Here is a 19675-nt window from a genome sequence, read left to right on the forward strand (position 1 = left end):
TGCTCTGATGATCTATGTTTCTTTCAGTATATCTTGTTGTTAGAAATGAAGTGATAAAGGTGAAATATAAAATGAGAAAAAGGAAAAAAATGGTAGAATAGACTAAATCAATTTTTTTGCTGATTTCCTTTGCTATTTCTGGCAAAAAAAAATAATTGGACTTTGTACTTTCGTTTTTGTTCAGTTCTCGCTCACGCGCATGTTTTCATTACATATCCGGAAAAAATGATGTCCGGTAAATACGTAATATCCGGAGCTCATTTTTCCGAACTTCTCTTGCGCATGGGAAGCCCAATCGCACAAAAATATCGCAAACCTAGGTTTGCGCTCCGTAAATCTAGGTTTACGCCACGTAAGCCTGGGTTTACGCCCCGAAGACCAAGGTTTGTGCTTCTAACCTGCTTTTTACTTTACTAACCAATTTAGCTATTTACATGACTAACCAATCAATGCTCATTCTTCCCTGAACCTATTGTTCTCGCATTTCTGACCAATAGGAACTGAGAAGCGAATTTTTGTGCATTCCATACTCTTCGCCATTATACAGCAGAGCACAAACCACTAAAGCTGCCACTCGGATCGTCAGACGGAGAACAGAAATAGATACAGAATGATTTCAAAATCATGCACTTTCTACCGGCCTTGGAAAAGAAGATTTGAAAATCCGGAGTCTATATCCAAGGAGTTTTCTTCAGATTTCAAATCCAGATCGCAAAAATATGGGTTAATTATCATTCTCCAAAGCCCCGAGCTTATTATTTGAACCAAAAAAGTATGTAAAACAGAACCAAGAAATAATTTGATCAGACCCATTGAAATCCATTGAAATGAAATACTAATTATATTTTCACGTAGTAATTAAGAATATCCATTTCATGGACTTTGGAACTATGGAACTTTGGAACAATCTAATTGTCCTTATGTTTGCTTACTCAGTGAAAACCACATTGATAGACATTGATAGACCTTGAGGGGGCTTTCATCTCGGAGTGCAATATCCAAAATCTAAAGTGTATACAGTCTAAACTCTTAACAGAGAGCAGTTCAATGATTGATCGATGTATTGCGATTTTCAGTATTTACGGCGGGCTATCCAAAAATCCACCTAGCAATCAAATCAATCTTTTTGTTTGAATCTCAAAATTATTATATTATATGCACGTTCTTTATCAACAAGAACATCCAAAAGCCCGCTTAGCAATCAAATCAATCTTTTTGAATCCCTCACAACGTCTTAAAATACCTCTATACACTAATTACCGAATTACGTCTTCGTGTAACCAACTGTTGCGTCCTCTGTTGCAAAATTGTTAAAATGTTTCGTAATTTTGTAAATTAATTTCGTTTTTAATCATTTTGCAGTGTTCAGCAGAAAACGTCCACGAATGTCCCACTCTAATTTTGAATTCCAGTCCTTATTCATGAAATAGGAATTTTCCTAAAATCAAAAAAAAAAAGCACTAGTGTCAAAAATAAAAAAAGGAAACAATTAAAAAGTAAAATTCGTGAATATTTTTTTGTACATTAATAAGCTGAAATTTTCAAAAACGATTTTTAAAAATTGTTTAAGGTGGTTATTTTTAAGTTTGTACAAAAATAACAGAAACTAATTAGAAAGAGTGACAAAAACTGTTGATCTAAAAGAAATTGCAGAAAAAAATGCAATGCATTTAAAATTTCTTGCCATAAGGCCCCTTAAGTTGCATAAATTAATTCTGAAAAGCAGGGGATTAAAATATTGAAAATGTACTTTTGTTATTTCAATTCCAATGACAAAGGCATCATTTTAACTCTGAAGGTTGTCATGTTTTGCTCGAGAGAAGAAGAATGCTCACCTAAAACAATAATACAAAGTAACAAATTCCGTCAAAAAATCCCTAATTTTAGTTGAATAAAAAGGTATGAAATATTTTGAAGGTGATATATACAATTTTTAAAATAAGCAGTAATGAAACAGTGATGTGCTTATGATCTAAAAAAATAATAACATTGAATGAAAAACAAAGTACAAATAGGTACAAATATTATTTAGTGAACAAAGGTCCTTCTTTAATTATTGTGTTTTAAATAAAAAACTGTAAATACAGTATAATTTTAATTTGTGATAACTTTTTATAATTACCGTGTGTACATAATATCTTTAACCCCCCCGGTACGAAACGTCTATTTTATGGGTTTAAAGCTTCATGAAGGTATGGTGAAAGCTGAACATTTAAAATATAATTACAGTTATAGCCCCCCCCCCCTCAAACACACAAAACTTTGAAAGTAAGAAAATATTTTAGGCATCCCTAGCTGCAAACCCTTATTTTTTATTGTGGAAACTATTCACTCCCCAACCTAGGTAAAAATGGAGTATTATAAAAATTCCAAAACAAAAATTTAAAAAGAATTATATTGTTCTGTAAGGTAAGCCGATAAAAATCAAATCAAATTCGACGAAATTCAATGCAATCATTTTAAAATACATAGCCGTAAAACCATTTGATCGAATCAATCTGTGGCCAATGGTCAGTCTCCAAAAAATAGACTTTAGTTTTAAGACTGGACCAACATTAGTATAAGTTTCCACTCATAGACACTACCAAAAGTTACCAAAAGCCTCCACGAGAATCGCAGCTCCAATCTTCTACATACTCAATGATTCTGAGGTTCCAGCCTCTTAATGAATATTTTCCAAACGTCCTTTTCAACACTGTAGAGGTCACGTGAGCAACACACGTTATCGTTTCTAGTTGTTTGGTACGACAGGGCAATGAACGATCATATCATTTTTTGTTTCCCATTCAAATTCGGGTACGATGTCTTTTGGTTTTGCTTTGACTGTTTTCTTTTTGTTTCCCAACTCGCAATGAATCATGGGTAGAACATCCACTTTTAAAGTTTCATGACGGTTGCTATAGAAAATGAAGGGAATAGGGAATAATGCCAGGGTGGAGTGGATTATCACTACCTGAGAAAGCTTGGAATAAAACACAGCCGAATAAAAGCAAAATGTACCAAAAGTTTTACGGTAGAATTTCCATAACTCGAACACACATGGGAAATTTATGGAGGTTTTGATTTAAAAAATAACAAAAAGCTTGATGTTTTCAAAAAAGTAAAGGGGCCACAAAAATAATCAAAGTCAAGGGAACATCCGAGTGATTGGAGCTATAGAGGTTTGAATAATATAAGAACAATGTGTATGAATCTAAGAAGACATAACGAGTGATTCTTACATTCTATATTCGTCGTAGAGCACACCAACCAGTTCACCGGACCGGCATTCTTTCTTGTTGTTATACAAACACATGACCACATCGTTTCCAGTGATTCGAATCACAACCAAATTGTCACCATTGCTTGTCACGGCTATTCCTTTCAACTATGTGGTGGAAGAAAAGAAGAAAAAAGTTTGAGTCGGATCGTCAATGATACATGAAAAATAAGGTTATTTTTGAAAAAAACCCAAATTTAAACTTTTTTAACATTATAGAGCAAATTGTTACGCTGTCAGCGCTAAAAATACAAGAAGAATTTCTCCTCAAAAAGGAATTTTTTCGAAAATCTGTGGTCACGCTTGCCAAACCTACGTAAGTAACTAAAAATCTTACCATTGCGAAGGGTATGTATTTCATTTCTTTGAATTTTGCGGTGAGTTTGACCATTCCATTTTTTGTAACCACGACCGCGCGATCTTCCATTTTCCCGTGTTTATTGGCCTGTGATGGAGAAAAATGTTTTTTAGTTTTGACAGTGGTTAAACAAAGACTTTTGTGTTAGACGCAATATGATTAGCCAAGACTCCTCCAAAATGTCTTTCGTTTCCAAACCCTAGCCCCAAAAGTCTTTTTCAAATTGCACTTAAAGAATTGAAAAAACTGCCGCTACAGTAAGTACAACAAGTCAATCTCCTATTGTTTTTTTTTAGCAGAAAACAGAATCAAATCAAAACCGAATCGGAATTGTTAAGATAGAGAATAATAAAATCTCACTTTTCTGATGTAGGATGAAAAGACAACAGATCCATATTTCTTTGCCACTGCACTGATTTGTTTCTCATATAGGTTCGTGTATTGATTTTCTTCAGGCTGAAAACAAAAATACCCTGAGTATCAGAGGCCGAGCTTTCGAAAGAAATATCAACCTCTGACGACCAAGTGTAGAAATTTTATCGCACTTTTGTCAATCTAATCACTGTAGAAAGAATCAAAGATGAAGACATATATTACCATATTATTGTCTAGCAGACTGCATCAATATACATGTTTACTATTGACGAATTCCCCAAAACCTTTTAAGTGTAATTGAAATGAGTTTCTTTCAAAAGAGAAATCTTCTACATGATTCCAAAATGTATAACAGTAATTACTAAACTATTAATTATGGTAATAATAGGCAAATTTTTATGTTATGATACTCTATCGCTGAATCTTTTTAAAAAGCATTGATGACATTTTTGAGTTGTGTTTTCAACGACGCGAAAGAAAATATCAACTTTGGGCTTAATTCAAGATCTTGGATTATCGTCATGGTTACTTTTCTCTACATTGATTGCATGCTGAATAGAATACACTCTTCTCGAGATGCATAAATTTATTGTTGTCCTCGTTTTCAAACAGATTTCATTGCTATAAAATTATATATTCACAATGATAATTGTGTTGTTTACACCTCATGAGACATTTTGAATTTCAAGTACTTTTGTTTTAGAGTTAATGTTTGCCTTTTGGGAATATAAATTGGTTTGAATGTATAATTTCATAGCAATGAAATGTGTTTGAAAACGAGGACAACAATAAATTTATGCATCTCGAGAAGAGTGTATTGCTATTCACCGTAACAGGTCGGCATGTGATTTTCACGGTAAACAAAAGGAGAGAGAAAGATCGTCAAGAAGAACTTAAATATAATTTTTATTTTCTCTTTAGAGGAGCGGCTGCAGAGTGGTCAAGACGTCAGCGCCTCAACCCAGAGGTTCGCGGTTCCGAATCCTCGCTCCCTTCAATGTTCCGTTCAGTTCATGGATAGCAAAGCCGGCTGACCGTAGACCCCGTGACTGAGCCGGGAAAGACTGCCTTAAACTGCTAGATTACTGGGAAATTCACGTAAATATCGACTGAACGATAGATTGGATGTAGGTATTAGGAGACAACTAGGAATCTTTGTGGCCCCAAGTAGTTTGGTTTCCCCATAACCGAAAAATATTTTAAGGCGACTCATAAATCAGTTGGTGATCACTTGGCAGTGGAGAGGTTCCTGCTTTGTCGATCCAATTCTCCAACATTTTGATTGGGGCCTAATTTCGAGAGTGAAACCTTTTGTAATCTTGACGACATCCTTGTTTTCTTATGCCATGCACATTTTTATATCTCACATCTAACTTCAAGCTTACCATTTCCAAATAATCACCGTACCATCTTCGGTTGAGCCCGTATTGCGGTTTTTGCTTTTGCAAACCTTCGATGGCAGCACTTTTGACGCGCACTTCTCCCCACTGATCACGTGGTACAGACCTCAACATCATGTTACCACGCCACCTGCATTGTCAACAAATGAGAGAAAGTGAAAGTTAATCATACTAACCCATTACAGTATACATGAATTAAGAAGTTTTTTATGGTTGTTAAAAATAACGTGATTTTCACCATTATGAAACGAACGTTCGAATCTGTACTGGCGATCCCTTACGTAAATCGAACGTTCGAATCTTCCACATTAGCGGGAATTACGTAACTTTACTAAAGACCAAGTTCTATTGTTCTTTAGCAGTCCGTGACGTTTAAAGGACACTTTACTATGTACCAATATGGACAGTTTGAGAGAAAATTTCTAACATCAAACTAAAACATAATTCAAAACTGAAGACCCTATCATATTAAAAGTTGGGCCGTAATGAATGCAGAGCTACAGAAACTCTCAACCTCTCTTACTTTCCATGATTTTTAGGATAAATGAGCAGGGTAAATTTTGTTCCAATTCACGTCTAGTTGAGTGCGGACTCTATCTAGTGTTTTTCATGATTAAAAGTTGTCACTCTCTTATTCGACGCTCCACTAATCGACGCGCTCTATTTTCGATTAAAATCCGATTCCCTTGAAAATCGAATGAGAGAGTATTAAAAGTGCATAGATGGAATGCTGCGTACCTTCCAAAGAGAGATCTCAAGATTGGATCAAGATCCACCAACGCACGTGGCCACACTCCAATCTTTGGCCATGGTAAGTTTTTCCCAAAACGAGGCTGATTCTTGGCATCACTGACAATAGAAGAAATAACAATGAATGAATGTTATGTTGGTGTTGAGGGCGTTACTGTCTTTTTAAAGAAACAACAATAAATTTCCGGAAATGTCAAACCTTGTTGAAATTTCAGACCCTCTCTCTTTGAATCATATTTAATGTTTGAGCTACCTCCATGGTGAGTTTTACAGTTTACTTTTTAGGACACGCCCACACGCCCACATGGACGGAAAATAAGACACTGTCAATGTTTTTTGTATTAGACCTCTGGCACGGGAGAAGGTTAAATTTCTTTAAAAACTAAAGTATGTAGTGTAACTAGGTAGAAATTCCAATTTTCTTTTCTTTCAGCTTTTGGAGAGAGGGTTGACTAGAGTCTACTTCTGATGATCTTGCTAACGCTAAGTTTGGAGCATCCCATATTACCCCAGGCCGCTTATTGCAGCGCCATACAATGACATCAAATAGCTATAAGTGCCCCCCCCCCCCGGGCTAGAGAGGTTCAATAAAAATAATCAGTTCAGACGTACCCGTGTGAGGCGACCAGTTCACGGACGTATCTACGTACACGGAAACGTCTCCAATTACGCATGACCAGCAACGCGGCACGTAAGCGACGCACGAAGAGACGGGAACGGTAGCCACGCCATGTCTATGAAAAAAGAAAATGATTTCATACCAGACACTTACGTAATATATATGCGATGCTAACCAAAAAGATTTGGTGGCTGTAAAACTATCACCTTTCGGCCACTAGTAAATTTTTTCTTTGCCACTTTTTGTCAACGAATTTTGGTACAAATGGTATACACGCAGAGAAAGTTCGGTAAAAAAAATATTAAAGCAATAGTGCAAGAGCTTGAAAGAAATTTTTGGCATCTGTTTCTCTACGTATGTTATTCATGACTTCACGGAGTAATGTAATTTTCATGGTTTTTTCTGCTCAACTAACGTAATTTTCAGAAAGTGCATATGATCTCAGATTATCAGAAAACAAAGGAATTATTGGCTCCAACAGACTGTAATCCTTTCAACACATTTAAGCCCTAAAACGCTGAGGCTGAATCAGATTTACTGGTTGTAATAAAATAAAATGCTTACCTTTTGCATTTTCAAAACAATCATTGGTAATTTCTTCGTTCTTTCTTCTTCCAATGAGAAAATGGTTTTTGGTGATTTGATGAATATTTTGGTGTTGCCGAACTTGACGTCACCTTCGAAATGAAATTCACGAATGATGAGATTGCAGCCATCTTTCAAGTCTTTATCATAGACGGGCCACGTGGCTGGACACGTGATCTTGTACCTGAAGAAGAGTTTTGAAAGATATGATTTCGGTATTTCACTACAGTGTAGAAAAAACAAACAAATCGTTCCTTTTTTCTTTCTTTTTTTAATCACGGCACTCTCTGAAACGGTCGTAATTATTATAAATCGAAAATTATCTCTTTCAAAGGGTCACAATTAGTGAAAATTTCGCAGAAAAATCCTAAAAGGGTCTAAGTTTAACATAAGTGTATGATTTAATGTAAGATCCTAAAGATCTCGGGATTCAAAAGCTCAAAAATATTAGTTCCATTTATACTGAGACGGAAGAATTGTCTGAGACGAGTAGTTTGTAAAATGTGATCTGTGGAGGAGATCTTATTTATTGAACTAGGAATGGAAAGTACACTCCTCCATAATGCTCATCATCTAAATTGCTCGTATCAGACAAATTAATCGTTTCAGTATAAATAGAACTATTCCTGTAAGACTCGAAATATTTCCTTGGATCTGATGAAATATCTAGTGTAACAGCTAAAAACGCAATTCTCTCCCGAAATTCTATACAAAAAACCAATAAATATCAATAAATTTCGATGTCTATTCGACATACATACTTCATAGAGGACTCACCTTTGTAAGAATCGACTGTAAATTTGTCGGAAAGCGAAACCAGCCCTTCGAACACGCACGTTCTCAATCAAACCAAGATATCGCACCTAAAAATCATTTTTGTTTTTCTCATTATGAAACGCATCGAATTAGAGAATGTATGGTTTTTATCAATAATGGCAATGTGGGCTAGTCGCTAAAACCTTATGGCTATAATGTAATTTACAAATATTCAGATGGTGGTGTCTAATTTATAAAGTAAATACCAGAAGCTATGAGGTGGCGGAGAAGGGTATGTCGTTCATTTACGCTAGCACCTACAGAACTCAATGTTGGTATTGATGGGAAAATATCTCCAAATTTTAGAAATTTAGAACATAAAAATTTCCGATTTCCAGACTTTGACTCCTCCGCATTTCGGTAAATGAAATCGACCACCAGTATTTAACAAGGAATAAATCTAAGGTGGTGTATCCGTACATTCTTTCATACCGGCCTTCTAAACAGGAAAAGCGAACACCCTTCCTCGATAAAGAAGTAGCAGAAGTAGCAGAAGAAACTAGAAAGAGGGTGACAGTATCTAAGTCAGTTGTGTCCTGAAAATCAGGTTTGTACCCTATGGATTAGTATCCAGCCCCCTGGTCCTCAATAACCAAATCAAGTTGTGAATGTCTTCTTTTTGCTGGAGAAACGTTAAACAATGTATTGAGATCATCTCCTTTTACAAACCTGGTGAGCAATGAGGTCTTCATCGAATTTACTTGGTGATTTCAAAGCGTTCGGTTTTATACAACGTACGTAATATGGAATCTAAACAAGACAAGAAAACAGGGTGTTTTGTTTCATAAGAAACCACTAGTGTGTCGCTGAACATTTTTAGGAATTCAAACAAGGAGATATGATATTTTCAGTCTAAATCTTTAGGAGATAGGTCACCAAAGGCTAAACTGAAATCTTCAACATGAGGTATTATTATCTTTCTCTAGAAAAGCCCGGCGCACAGCGTCAAAGTGGACGAACATGCACGGAGGATGTATTAAATATGTCCAGAAATTAAAAAAGCCAGCGATATGTACAGAACACAAGTATTAAGCTGATTTTTGAATTTCTTTCAAGAACACTTGGATCTTCCAAGAAAAAAAGATTAACCTTTTTCATGAGATTGTCAACAAGAGAGATCATTGAATTTTTAAAGATGGTAGCTGTTGTTTGTGGACGCTTGGTAACCTTGGTGATATCCTGACCACCTTCAGGCCACTGGTCTTTTAACATTTGGTGTGAACTGTTGTAAAGCAAACGTTTGAAATCTTGGAATAAATTGTCTTTGTTTTTGTCCAAGAAGTTCATGGCGGAGTATCTGGAAAGAGATGTGAAAAAAAAATCGCAAAAATAAACAAAAACCTGGGTTAAAGTCGAGTAAAAATGGACGACTCGTTAGGGTTTTTAAAAGCATGTTTTGCAAAGGACAGCTTAATTCTCGGGAAATGCAAATATTTCGTAGAATTTGCTCATTCGCAAAAGTTGATGACATGCTCGTAACACAGAATTGATGACGTAAAGTACAGGTATATGTACCACAAAACCCACACTAAATTTCTGATCTAAATAATTATTTTTTGGACTGCCTTTATCAAGAAACTTGTTTGATGGTGCGAGGAGTCCCATGAAAAGAGTTCTTCCTGATATTTTTCAATGTCACATGTTAGATTGTTTTTATGTCATTGCTGTAACAATAATCGAACGAATCGGAATAAAAGGGAAAGCAAAGCAATAATATGCTCTTACTTTACATCACCAGCATAATGTTGGATTTGGAAATCTTGATTGTGAGTCAAATCTTTATTAGAAGGTTCGGTTTGTCTACTCTTGTAATGATTGTGTGTTCCTAATTTCTGATCCATCGCGTGCAAAAACATCTATGAATGATAAACAAGTATGTATTCTTTCCATAGAAAACCTTTCAAGAAATCATTTAGACTCAATTTAATTATCTTTCTTGACACGGTGAGACTGATAAAAAATGTATGCTCACGATGTTAGAAACTCACTACTTGTTTTCAACAGCCTGCCTGATAGATGAAGCAGTGCAACAAACCAGAGATTCATGAGTCTTTCGCAGGTTGTTTGCGAAGTTACGGGCTAGAAGTTAGGAAATTTACGGCGTAAAATTGCCAAAAATCACGCTTAGATTTCGATTAAAAGGAAACACACTCTCCGGGTCGAACTCCGAATAATTCTTCGGGTGTACTGCTTACGTTAGAAAAATGACTTACGCATATCAAAAATATCAATAATGATACAAACCTTGTCAGTGACTTTACCGACATTGAGACAAGCTTCATCGAGGATAGCAATGATGCCTTTGTGCTGCTGGTCAATCAAATCGCAAATAATCTTGTTGTTGAAATAATCAATCTAAAAAGCGAAAAGAATAGATAGTGCAAGGGCAAATTTTGCCAACCCAAGAAACGAAAAATGTCTAAACGATTAGCCAAGCCTAGAAACCAGACATCGTTTTCCGGGCTAGCAAAACAAAAAAGACACCTTATAATATAATTATAAAATCTATTCTATGCATTCTCCGAATCTTTGCTTTTACAACAAGCCTGAAAACAGGTGTTTTGTTCGTTTGATAGTGTTTTTGGCCAAAATATATCCTGCTGTGCCGCCTAATTAAATCCCTCAGGAGCTTCTTCATTTAGATGAAGGTGGAGTGAAAACGAAACACATTGTAAACGCTTTTTTTGGAAATTACAAATACGTAAAAGGAAGGGGAGAGGTGCAAAAGTAAAATATAAATTTACTTGAGTCCATTCGATGTTTTCTCTTCGATATTCTTCCTGTTCTTGTTTCAAAACAAGTTCGATAAATAATTGTTGTAATTTCTCATTACAGTAATTGATGCATAATTGTTCGAATGAGTTCTCATCAAAGATTTCAAACCCGTAGATATCCAGTACACCAATGACTTTATTTCCAACATGTCTTTGAGATGAATGTTTTGGATCGATAGCCGAATTGATCTTGTTGACTATCCACGTGAACAGGCGATCGTAAATAGCCTAGTATGAAATGACGTGAGAGTTGCGAAATTCTTCGGGATTTTCGATTAACGATTATAAAAATGGCAACAGAGGGTGCATAACTGACAACAGAGGGTGGGGACATCTGGGCATATGGCTTAATAGGACGATGGAAAAGTATTTAGGGGGACGTTCTTTGAAAGTTCTAATGATTAAAATAAACTGCATTAAACTCAGCAAGAAGGAAAGAAGGCTTTTCATACTTTAGGTTTGAGACGGTCTTTTCCCAATCCTCAGATATAGTTTTGGAACTCAACAATGTATTTTGAAAAGGCATATCAGAGAAGAACTTTTAGATTATTCATAAAAGCTAAATCCTTATAAATCTTTCATGAGATAGCCACGTGTTGATTCTTCCTGTGATAAAGCCTGATCTCAGTATTGAGCACAGTGTGACTGATATTTGTTTACTAAATTCAAAGCGTCTTTATATGTTTCAGCATGAGTTTAACGTAAAATAGTTTGAAATCAAATCCCGGACAGATGACAAAGTTACAATTACCTGCACGCGTGCAAACAAGTCTAAAAAGCCTCATTGTAACATTCTTTAAAATTAGGTTTGTTACGAAATCCCTTTATACCTTTTTTAGAAAGACTTACCTTTGCGAAGGCATTTTTTCCATAGATTGCGTCATCCTTATTATGGCCTTTCTCAATAACCTCACCACGAGCAGCCACCACACGATAACACAATGCTTTGTCACAATCCTTCTTGCTGACACCCAAACAATCAGAAATATTTGATAAAGCTTCAGAGTCTGTGATGATGGCTTGGTCACCTTCTTGATTGAACGTTAAATTCCCCTGAAAAAAAAATCAAATTCAAGTATCTGAATTTCATTACTTTTGGGCCAATGCCCTTTTTCCGAGAAATAATTAGTTCTTAAATGGCGGCACAAAAAAGCTACTTGCAATTTCAAAATCTGAAACATTCCAACTCCAATTCCAAGTTTTTTTCTACAAACAAAGACATGGGACTTGTGATTTCTTTAACATAAATAGTTCAGTCTGCTTTAAACCAACATACAATGTAGAAAAATCGCTATAGAAATATTTAAATTGTACAGACATTTACTTAATTTTGGTTGGAATTTTGGTCTCCTTGAGAGAATACCTGTGACAAGTTACAACTACACATAAATTCATCGAGCAAAATGTAGCAAATTAAGTTTCTTACCAACAGAATAATTGAAGAAACAAGCTTCCATATAATTTCGATTTCTTCTGGAGAAAATTTGGATGCTTTCAAGGCGTTGTTGACAGCTGAGAAACCTTTTTTGTCATCCAAGGAGTCGACCTGGTGAAGAAAATAGTAATCGATTAGCATTTTTGTTGTTAATCAACATTGACTTTTTGGTAATGCTTGAATTACCTAAATTTTCCCAAAAGACAGTAGACATGATCGAAACAAATTTATCGATCCAAAATGGCAGAGGACTTCTTTTCGTATAATATCAGAGTCAGTAATTGCCTTATCGAAAATTGTATAAAAAGCAGGACTAAATTCAACCTGAATATTCAACCTTACTTACTTCAAATGAAAACAATCAAACATTATGTCTGTGCAAAAAATCTCAGTAATTTTTTTACTTACATCATTGCAACGTCCTTGGCGTAAATAAAAATAATCATTGGGCCTTGGCTGTAAATGATATTTGCTTAGCTCGTCTTGGGATGCTCCTTTCACAAGCTATAAGAAAGAAGAAGAAGGTGTTACGATCAAAACCGTAACTTAGAATAATAGTTAAAGATGTGAGCCGCACTTGGTTCAAATTTTAATTTTCACAAGTTTTCCGAGGCTGACAGCTGCTATAAGACCAAAGTTTTCCCTTTCTTTTGTCAATGCATGACATATCTTTCACCAAATCAATTTGTAAATAAATTTCAAGATTTAGTCTCAAAGGAATATTAAAGAACCTTACCATGTAGAAAGAATGGAAATTTCTTTCGCCAATTTGCTGATGGACAACTCTAGCCTTTGAAAAGAAAAATAATGATTTAGGCAATTACTTTTTTATTTTCTGGTTTACGGACATTTGGAGATGATCTTTTGGACCGGAGGATGGAAAAAAAATAAAAATAAAATTGCTCTTTTCAAACTTTAATGTTGGGAAAAATTTAAAAAATATGTTTTGAGAAAACTTACATACATTAAAGAACGTTTTTAGTAGGGAAATTGTGTTCAAGTTATTAAAGACCTGGACACTGACCCCTTTACTTGCCCTTCTTGCTTTTATAAATGTAATTTTCTATAAAGTTTCCTTTTTATGGCTGTTCAGTACAAGGTCGGAAGAGCATAAATAAATAAAATATCCAATTTTAATTTTATTTTTTATTCTTGCAAAAAAAACGTCGGCGATTCCGTAAACCAGAAAATAAAAAAGTAATTGCCTTACAGTCAAAATCAGATATAAAATAGTGTTGAGATCAACTTTCTGTTTCTGTTTCATAGTTTACTTCTAATCAGCGCAACATGGGCATAAGGTCAAAACTATGCACATTTAATACAAAGAACTGCTGTGTATGAAACAAACAAATGAGCTAGTAAAGGTTGCTGGCCTTTTACGATGGGATAGCATAGTAGAGCTTGTCAATTTCAAATCTCTATGTTAAATGATAGATTTGTACGAGACAAATGAACTAAAAACGAACATAAATCTAATTATACCTTTTCTAGTAAATAATTATTGATGTGTCCACCAATAGGGTCCCCCTTGAAGTCAAAATCAATATCCATATATTTTCCAAACCGACTTGAATTATCATTTCTGTTGGTTTTTGCATTTCCAAATGCTTCCAATATGACGTTTGATTGGATAAGAATATCTTTCACACTAACCGAAAGAAAAAATTATATACTAATACTAAAAATATAATCATTTAATACTATATTATGATTGAAACATTGTTTGTCTATACATATCAGTCAAAAGTCAGTGTTTTTTAAACGATAAAAAGTATTGCAAGCATGAAACTTGATGAAAGTACACAATCCCTTCTTCTTGTTTTACTGGTTTTACAATCTTAACTTTGCGAAAGAGTAGTCTTTGAAGTACCTTTCAACTTCTGACAATTTATTTGGATTTGTGACAGCTGCAATATATTTCATAATAATTTTCGAGGCTTCAGTCTTCCCAGCTCCACTTTCGCCTTAAATGAAAACAAAGAATAGGTAAACAAACAAATGCATAAAATACTTTAAAAATGATGAATTGTGACTTATTTAAAAAGCACTTTCAGCTTTTTATTTTGACAATTACTTTGTTGATTGGCATTTGAGGAATCTGAGCAAAAAAATAGAAAATTAGTACTAAACTTTATAAAATTCTATTCTTTCAAGGCTCATTACTTGGATAGGAATCCTTATTAAAAAAATTGCAACTTGAAAGATTCTAACTATAGACAAAAAACTTGAAACTAGTTAAATGATCCCAAAATCTCCAAAACCTCAGAAATATTTTGACCTCAGGCTTTAAACCAAAATTATATTTTAGTTACTTTTTTATTTTTTTATAAGAAACAGTAAATTTTTTATGAGGCTTGACTGTTCTTATCTTTTTGTTACTTTGAGCCTTATACCCAATTTTACCTTAAAATTGAGTAATTCCAGACTCAGCATTGTTCTTATAAAAAAAGTGTACTTTTAATACACATTTTTTTTTTTATATAAGGAACACGTTTATAAGGAACTTGAGGCTGGAAATGGTCCAAAAAATAAGGAATTGTTTAGGAACTGCTCAGGCTGAGAATAAGAAAACAAGTTTTAAGGAACAGTAAGAGATGGTTATCCAAACTTAGCAGCTATGTAAATAAGGAACTTGATAAGGAACTTTGAGGCTGAAGCTCTCTGTAAAAATAAGGAACTCCAGGCTCAGAGCAAAGTTAAGGTTCCTTATAAAAAAAAACGTGTAGCTTGAATACAATGACATTTTTCTTTTCTTAATGATGGAAAAGTTATAATTTTCCATACATTATACCAGAAATTCAAATTATTAGGGTTTGCAGTATTATTTCTTAATCATTTTTCCAAGCCAAGAGATTTGAACGGTTGATGTCATTTAAATCAAATATTTAAAGCATTTTGTTCTCTTTTTTCCTTATAAAGTAAATAGAGTATAAAATTGGCAATTTGAGACTTTTGGCATTAAAGAAATGTTTGCATAATTACACATATCATAATGACTGAACAGCAATTATCTGCAAATTGTACTAATCTGTGTGGTTAAGCAATATTTTTAGTTTTTTACTCATAACTTATTTTGTAAGAGTTTGTCATGCAATATGTAACAGTCAAGTGACAATTACTACTTTAAAAGTGTCACAATATAAAAATCTCCTGTCTGTCATTATATTTCAATAAATCCAACTAAGGTCAGCATGATATCTTTGAAGAGAAATGATAGAATAAATAATCATTTATATAAAAAAATTGACTAAGATTTTTAAAAAATATTTTAGATATGAAAAAAGTCCCTTGATTTGCTCAAAATAGTCAGATCTACATTCATTTTGTTCGACAACTTGATAACAAATAAAGCAAAACTTAACCAAATAACCAAATAATTAATCAAAACTCAAAAAAAGAGAATTTGGTTTATGTTTTGTTTTATTCAGTTCAATGTATATAGGTGTATTGTAGGCTTTATTTCAATTTTGAAATGATTAGACTAATCTTTAAAATGAAATCTACATTGCCTGAAGATTGCACCAGCCAGAAACAACGTGTAGCAATTGTAAGTTAATTATTTATTTCTTAATATTAAGTTTATATCTCACCTTATTCTGGAATATATTAGAGCAAACCTTTCAATTAAGTGTAACCATTAATTTAAAATTTAAAATATTGTAGCATGAATGCAGTTTATTTAAAGTTCTCTCATTATTAGGCACCTAGGAGTCCTAAAGGTTTCTTAAATTTTAATTTTAGTGGGATATTATTACAATGAGCAGTTTATTTCACTTCTTTGAAAACACTAGAAATAATTGAACAATGGTATAATCATGATTCTAGACACTCTCTGACACTCTCGCTAATAGATGGTCATAGAGGAAAACATATTTTTTTAAATTGGTGATTCTGACTTTCCTTTTAATCCTTTCTCTAAGAAGGCTGTCAATATTACATGAGGGATATTTAGACGGTGTCTATCAAATGAATCAAACAGCAAAACGCAATCGAATAATTGCATTCGATTGTCAATCACAATTGAATCCTAATCAAATATTACCAAAGATTTGCTATCCAATGCTTCAATTATGTTTGATTGTATTTGATTACAATAGATTGATTCAATTATATTTGCTCGCATTAATTGCTCTTGTCTTGTGCGGTACTAACTTGCCCACTGTTATCTAATTTCCCAATTGTGTATTGGTGGCCGCCCGCGCTGAAGCTCTAAAACTTTATAGTGGACTAATGTAATTGCAATCTATCTTCTTCAACAATATCGTAATCAAACAAATCGAACGTAACTCTAACGCAATCGAACACAATCAAATATAACCCAGGAATCAGCTGTTCGTTTGAATTACAATATTATTCAATCGTGTTTGATCACGATTTCTCTTTGAGCTTGGTTGATTGACAGTTAGTGTTTTAAGCATGTTAATTATAACCAGTACAATAACCAGTGTGTCACAAAGAGCACAAAGAGTGATATTTCGATTGCACGGAAGCGCTTCAAAAGACCAGCTTTTTTGGAGTTTTGTCTCGTTTACTCAAACGCTTCAATCTCGCGTAGGCTTAGGGGTCAAGACTAGAACCCCCAATTTGCATGACCGAAAAAAAAATCATCATAATCAATTTTGTTAAATGTCAGAATCGTTTACTCACTAGAAATACGCAATTTTCTGAAGTTTCGTTTTTTCGGTTGTGCTTCATTTTTTAAAATAACGAAGATAAAAGTTACCATCAATCCCGCGAGCAAAAGAAGGTATTCCGACTAGTCTACAAAAAGTGCGCTCGCGCCAGGGGGGGGGCACGCAGTTACTACAAGACAGTATGACACTTACTACCATGGTGGTACTGTATTCAGAAGTTATGAAAACAGTTACTACACAGTGTAGTAACTGCTGTTTGGGGGTGGTGCCAAACACTAAAACTAGCGCTTTTGGTGTAGTAAGTGCTTATATTTTAATTCTTTTTAAAGAACTTTCAAAACTTTTCACAAAAAATGAATTTTTTTGTGAAAAAATTCTTTGTTAAAAAAAATATTTTTGTTATAAATGGACGAAAAAAAATTTGAAATTTTTCTCAGACCCAACTTTGAAATTATGCTTTCCCTAATTATCATTAAAATGTTCTCAACAGCTGTTAACCAAGTAAATTAAAAGAAAATCTAGCACAAAAATGGCTTTAGGTTGAAAAATAATCGCAATTTAGGGTAATTTTGAGCATGTTTTTGATGATATCACTCAAAAACAGGGGTGGTACCTGGAAATATTTTCTGAAAACAGTTACTACCAAAGTGTAGTAACTGCAAAGGGTGGTGGTCCTGAAAAAAAGTGTTGAAAAAGCACTTACTACACATCATGTCTTGTAGTAACTGCGTGCCCCCCCCTGCTCGCGCGGCGAATAGAATATCTCGCAAATTAAAACATGCATAAAACTGACAAAATCCTTTCTTTTTTATGCTTAGGTGACGTCACTATCGATCCTGACTTGACAATGGAGAACCAAATTTGGCAATGCATAATTATTACGAGATTCGAGAAAGTCTGTGTTGTGTGACGCAAAAATTGCGCGATGATAAATGAAGAGCTAGGAAAACGCCTACTGAAAATAAAAACTAGGAATTTATTGAATATTTCACTAATGAAGTATCAAACTTTTTGTTTTTTGTAATTATTATAAATTCATAGTTTTTAAATACTATTTTTTGGAAGTCAAAGGACAATTAAAAAGTGAATTTAAGGTGATTGGATGGATATTGCTATTGGGCGGACGGGCAACACAAGTGTTTCAACCGGTATTCCAACGAAGCCATATTTTGGTTTGTACAGAAATTTCGCCCGCTCAAATCTAAACAACAAAATGGTCAATCTCACTAAAGCAAAACATTGCGGCCACGGCATTTCCCTGGATAAAAATTCTGGTCACGTGACCATCCGTGATTTTAGACCAATGAAAACGCTTCATTTTCCCCGGATTAAAGTTGTGTCTACACTAACGCGCGGGAATTTGTTAGAAAAAGAGAAAAAAAAACCGGGGGTCAAATTAAATGTTTCTCCCTTCTTGCGGCAAACATAAAAGACTTTAAGAGGCCATTTATTTAAGAAAGGGGTGTTATATCATATATAAATCATGTAAGTAAGTGATATTTTAAGTAAGAAGTTCATTAACAATTTTATTTTGAAGTTTGTTTTTAAAAACAAAACCCCCATGCTCTATGATAATCTCATTTTCTTAACTTATGGACCCACTTTGAAGTCTTTGTAATACAGATCATCTGGCAGTGTAGTTGCAGCCTATACAAGAATTGGAATCTAAAGTCTGAAGTCGTAACTCCTTGCCAGTGAACCCGCAGAGACATTTTTAGTTGGTAGACACTGACTTTAGGTTGGTTTGGAAATCGTTTTATTTTGAAATGTAATCTTCACTTTAGATGAATACCTTTATTTATTTGGATTCATGAAAGGTTCAAGGTTTGTTTACTTTTTATTTCAAATTATTTCATTGATTTATTGAGCTGCAATAGCTGATTGAATAACGAAGATTTTTGATAGTTATCAGCGTGGGCTTGGCCGCCATTTTGAATTTCGATTTTTTTTCTCCTGTACTCGGCAATTTAGAGGTTGTTCGTAATACGCAATTTGGCTTACGCGTAACACACTTGTGGCAATTTGAGACCACTTAATTGTTATAAAACTTTACCAGAAATTACTATACAAGAATCCTGGTTTTTCCTTTTCATTGTCTTGTATGCAGCATCAGCAAGTGCAAAAATGTGAGGTGGTCTTTCAAAAATTTCCCTTCCTTTATATTCAGAAATAACTTCTTTTCCATAAATGTCCATGGTTTTGTATGGATTGACAGAGACTACAACTTCGCCAATATAAGTATAAATCTTGTCTTTCTCAAACCGTAACTTTAAATTGCTCATAAATTCATCCATTGTAATTTGGTCTAGGAGAACAAAATCTCCCTTCCCATATTCCGAACCCTCAAAAAACGCCATGTTGTCGGTGTTTTGTTCCTGGTAAAAAAGGCTCTTAGTCTTACAATCTCAGCTCAACGGATCTGATGACCTGTGGTTGAAGTGTTGTCATGTAGATGAAGAGTATGTATCGGTATTGATAACCACCAAACGACAGTGCCTCTTTCTTTGAAATGTTTACAAAGTTTTGAATGAAATCTCACACACCTATTGAGCTGCCATTTTTATTTATGTTTTTCTAAAAACAACACATCCGATTCGTCGAGAGCAAAGTATATATTTTGTTCAAGCACTCACTTCCGTAAATTTTCACAAATATCGAATCTGCTTGATT

The 19675-nt window shown here is 34.2% G+C and overlaps 1 protein-coding gene across 1 annotated transcript; it reads right to left on the reverse strand.

Moving 5' to 3' along the window:
- Positions 1-1497: 1497 nt before the first annotated feature.
- On the reverse strand, positions 1498-19592 carry LOC136806664 (unconventional myosin-Id-like). Its single transcript, XM_067063248.1, has 21 exons — positions 19059-19592; positions 14242-14335; positions 13854-14019; positions 13108-13161; positions 12780-12875; positions 12363-12482; positions 11786-11989; positions 10907-11164; positions 10407-10517; positions 9888-10018; positions 9252-9459; positions 8832-8912; positions 8124-8209; positions 7326-7530; positions 6755-6876; positions 6131-6241; positions 5378-5522; positions 3978-4073; positions 3597-3704; positions 3222-3367; positions 1498-2897 (listed from the first exon to the last, which is right to left on the reverse strand). Exons 1-21 carry the CDS (start codon positions 19360-19362, stop codon positions 2732-2734), a joined length of 3012 nt encoding a protein of 1003 aa, XP_066919349.1. The 5' UTR covers positions 19363-19592; the 3' UTR covers positions 1498-2731.
- Between the last annotated feature and the right edge of the window lie 83 nt (positions 19593-19675).

This window comes from Clytia hemisphaerica, unplaced genomic scaffold (assembly GCF_902728285.1).
Source record: "Clytia hemisphaerica strain Z4C2 unplaced genomic scaffold, Clytia hemisphaerica genome assembly, whole genome shotgun sequence".
Lineage (NCBI taxonomy): Eukaryota > Metazoa > Cnidaria > Hydrozoa > Leptothecata > Clytiidae > Clytia > Clytia hemisphaerica.

Excerpts from the sequence above, each read along its gene's own strand:
- LOC136806664 (XM_067063248.1), bottom strand. The coding sequence starts at position 19,362 with ATGGCGTTTTTTGAGGGTTCGGAATATGGGAAGGGAGATTTTGTTCTC. Across the intron at positions 11,990-12,362 it reads TTTCTTCAATTATTCTGTTG|GGGAATTTAACGTTCAATCA; the intron begins GTAAGAAACTTA and ends TTTTTTTTTCAG. Across the intron at positions 6,242-6,754 it reads GAACTGGTCGCCTCACACGG|TGATGCCAAGAATCAGCCTC; the intron begins GTACGTCTGAAC and ends TTCTATTGTCAG.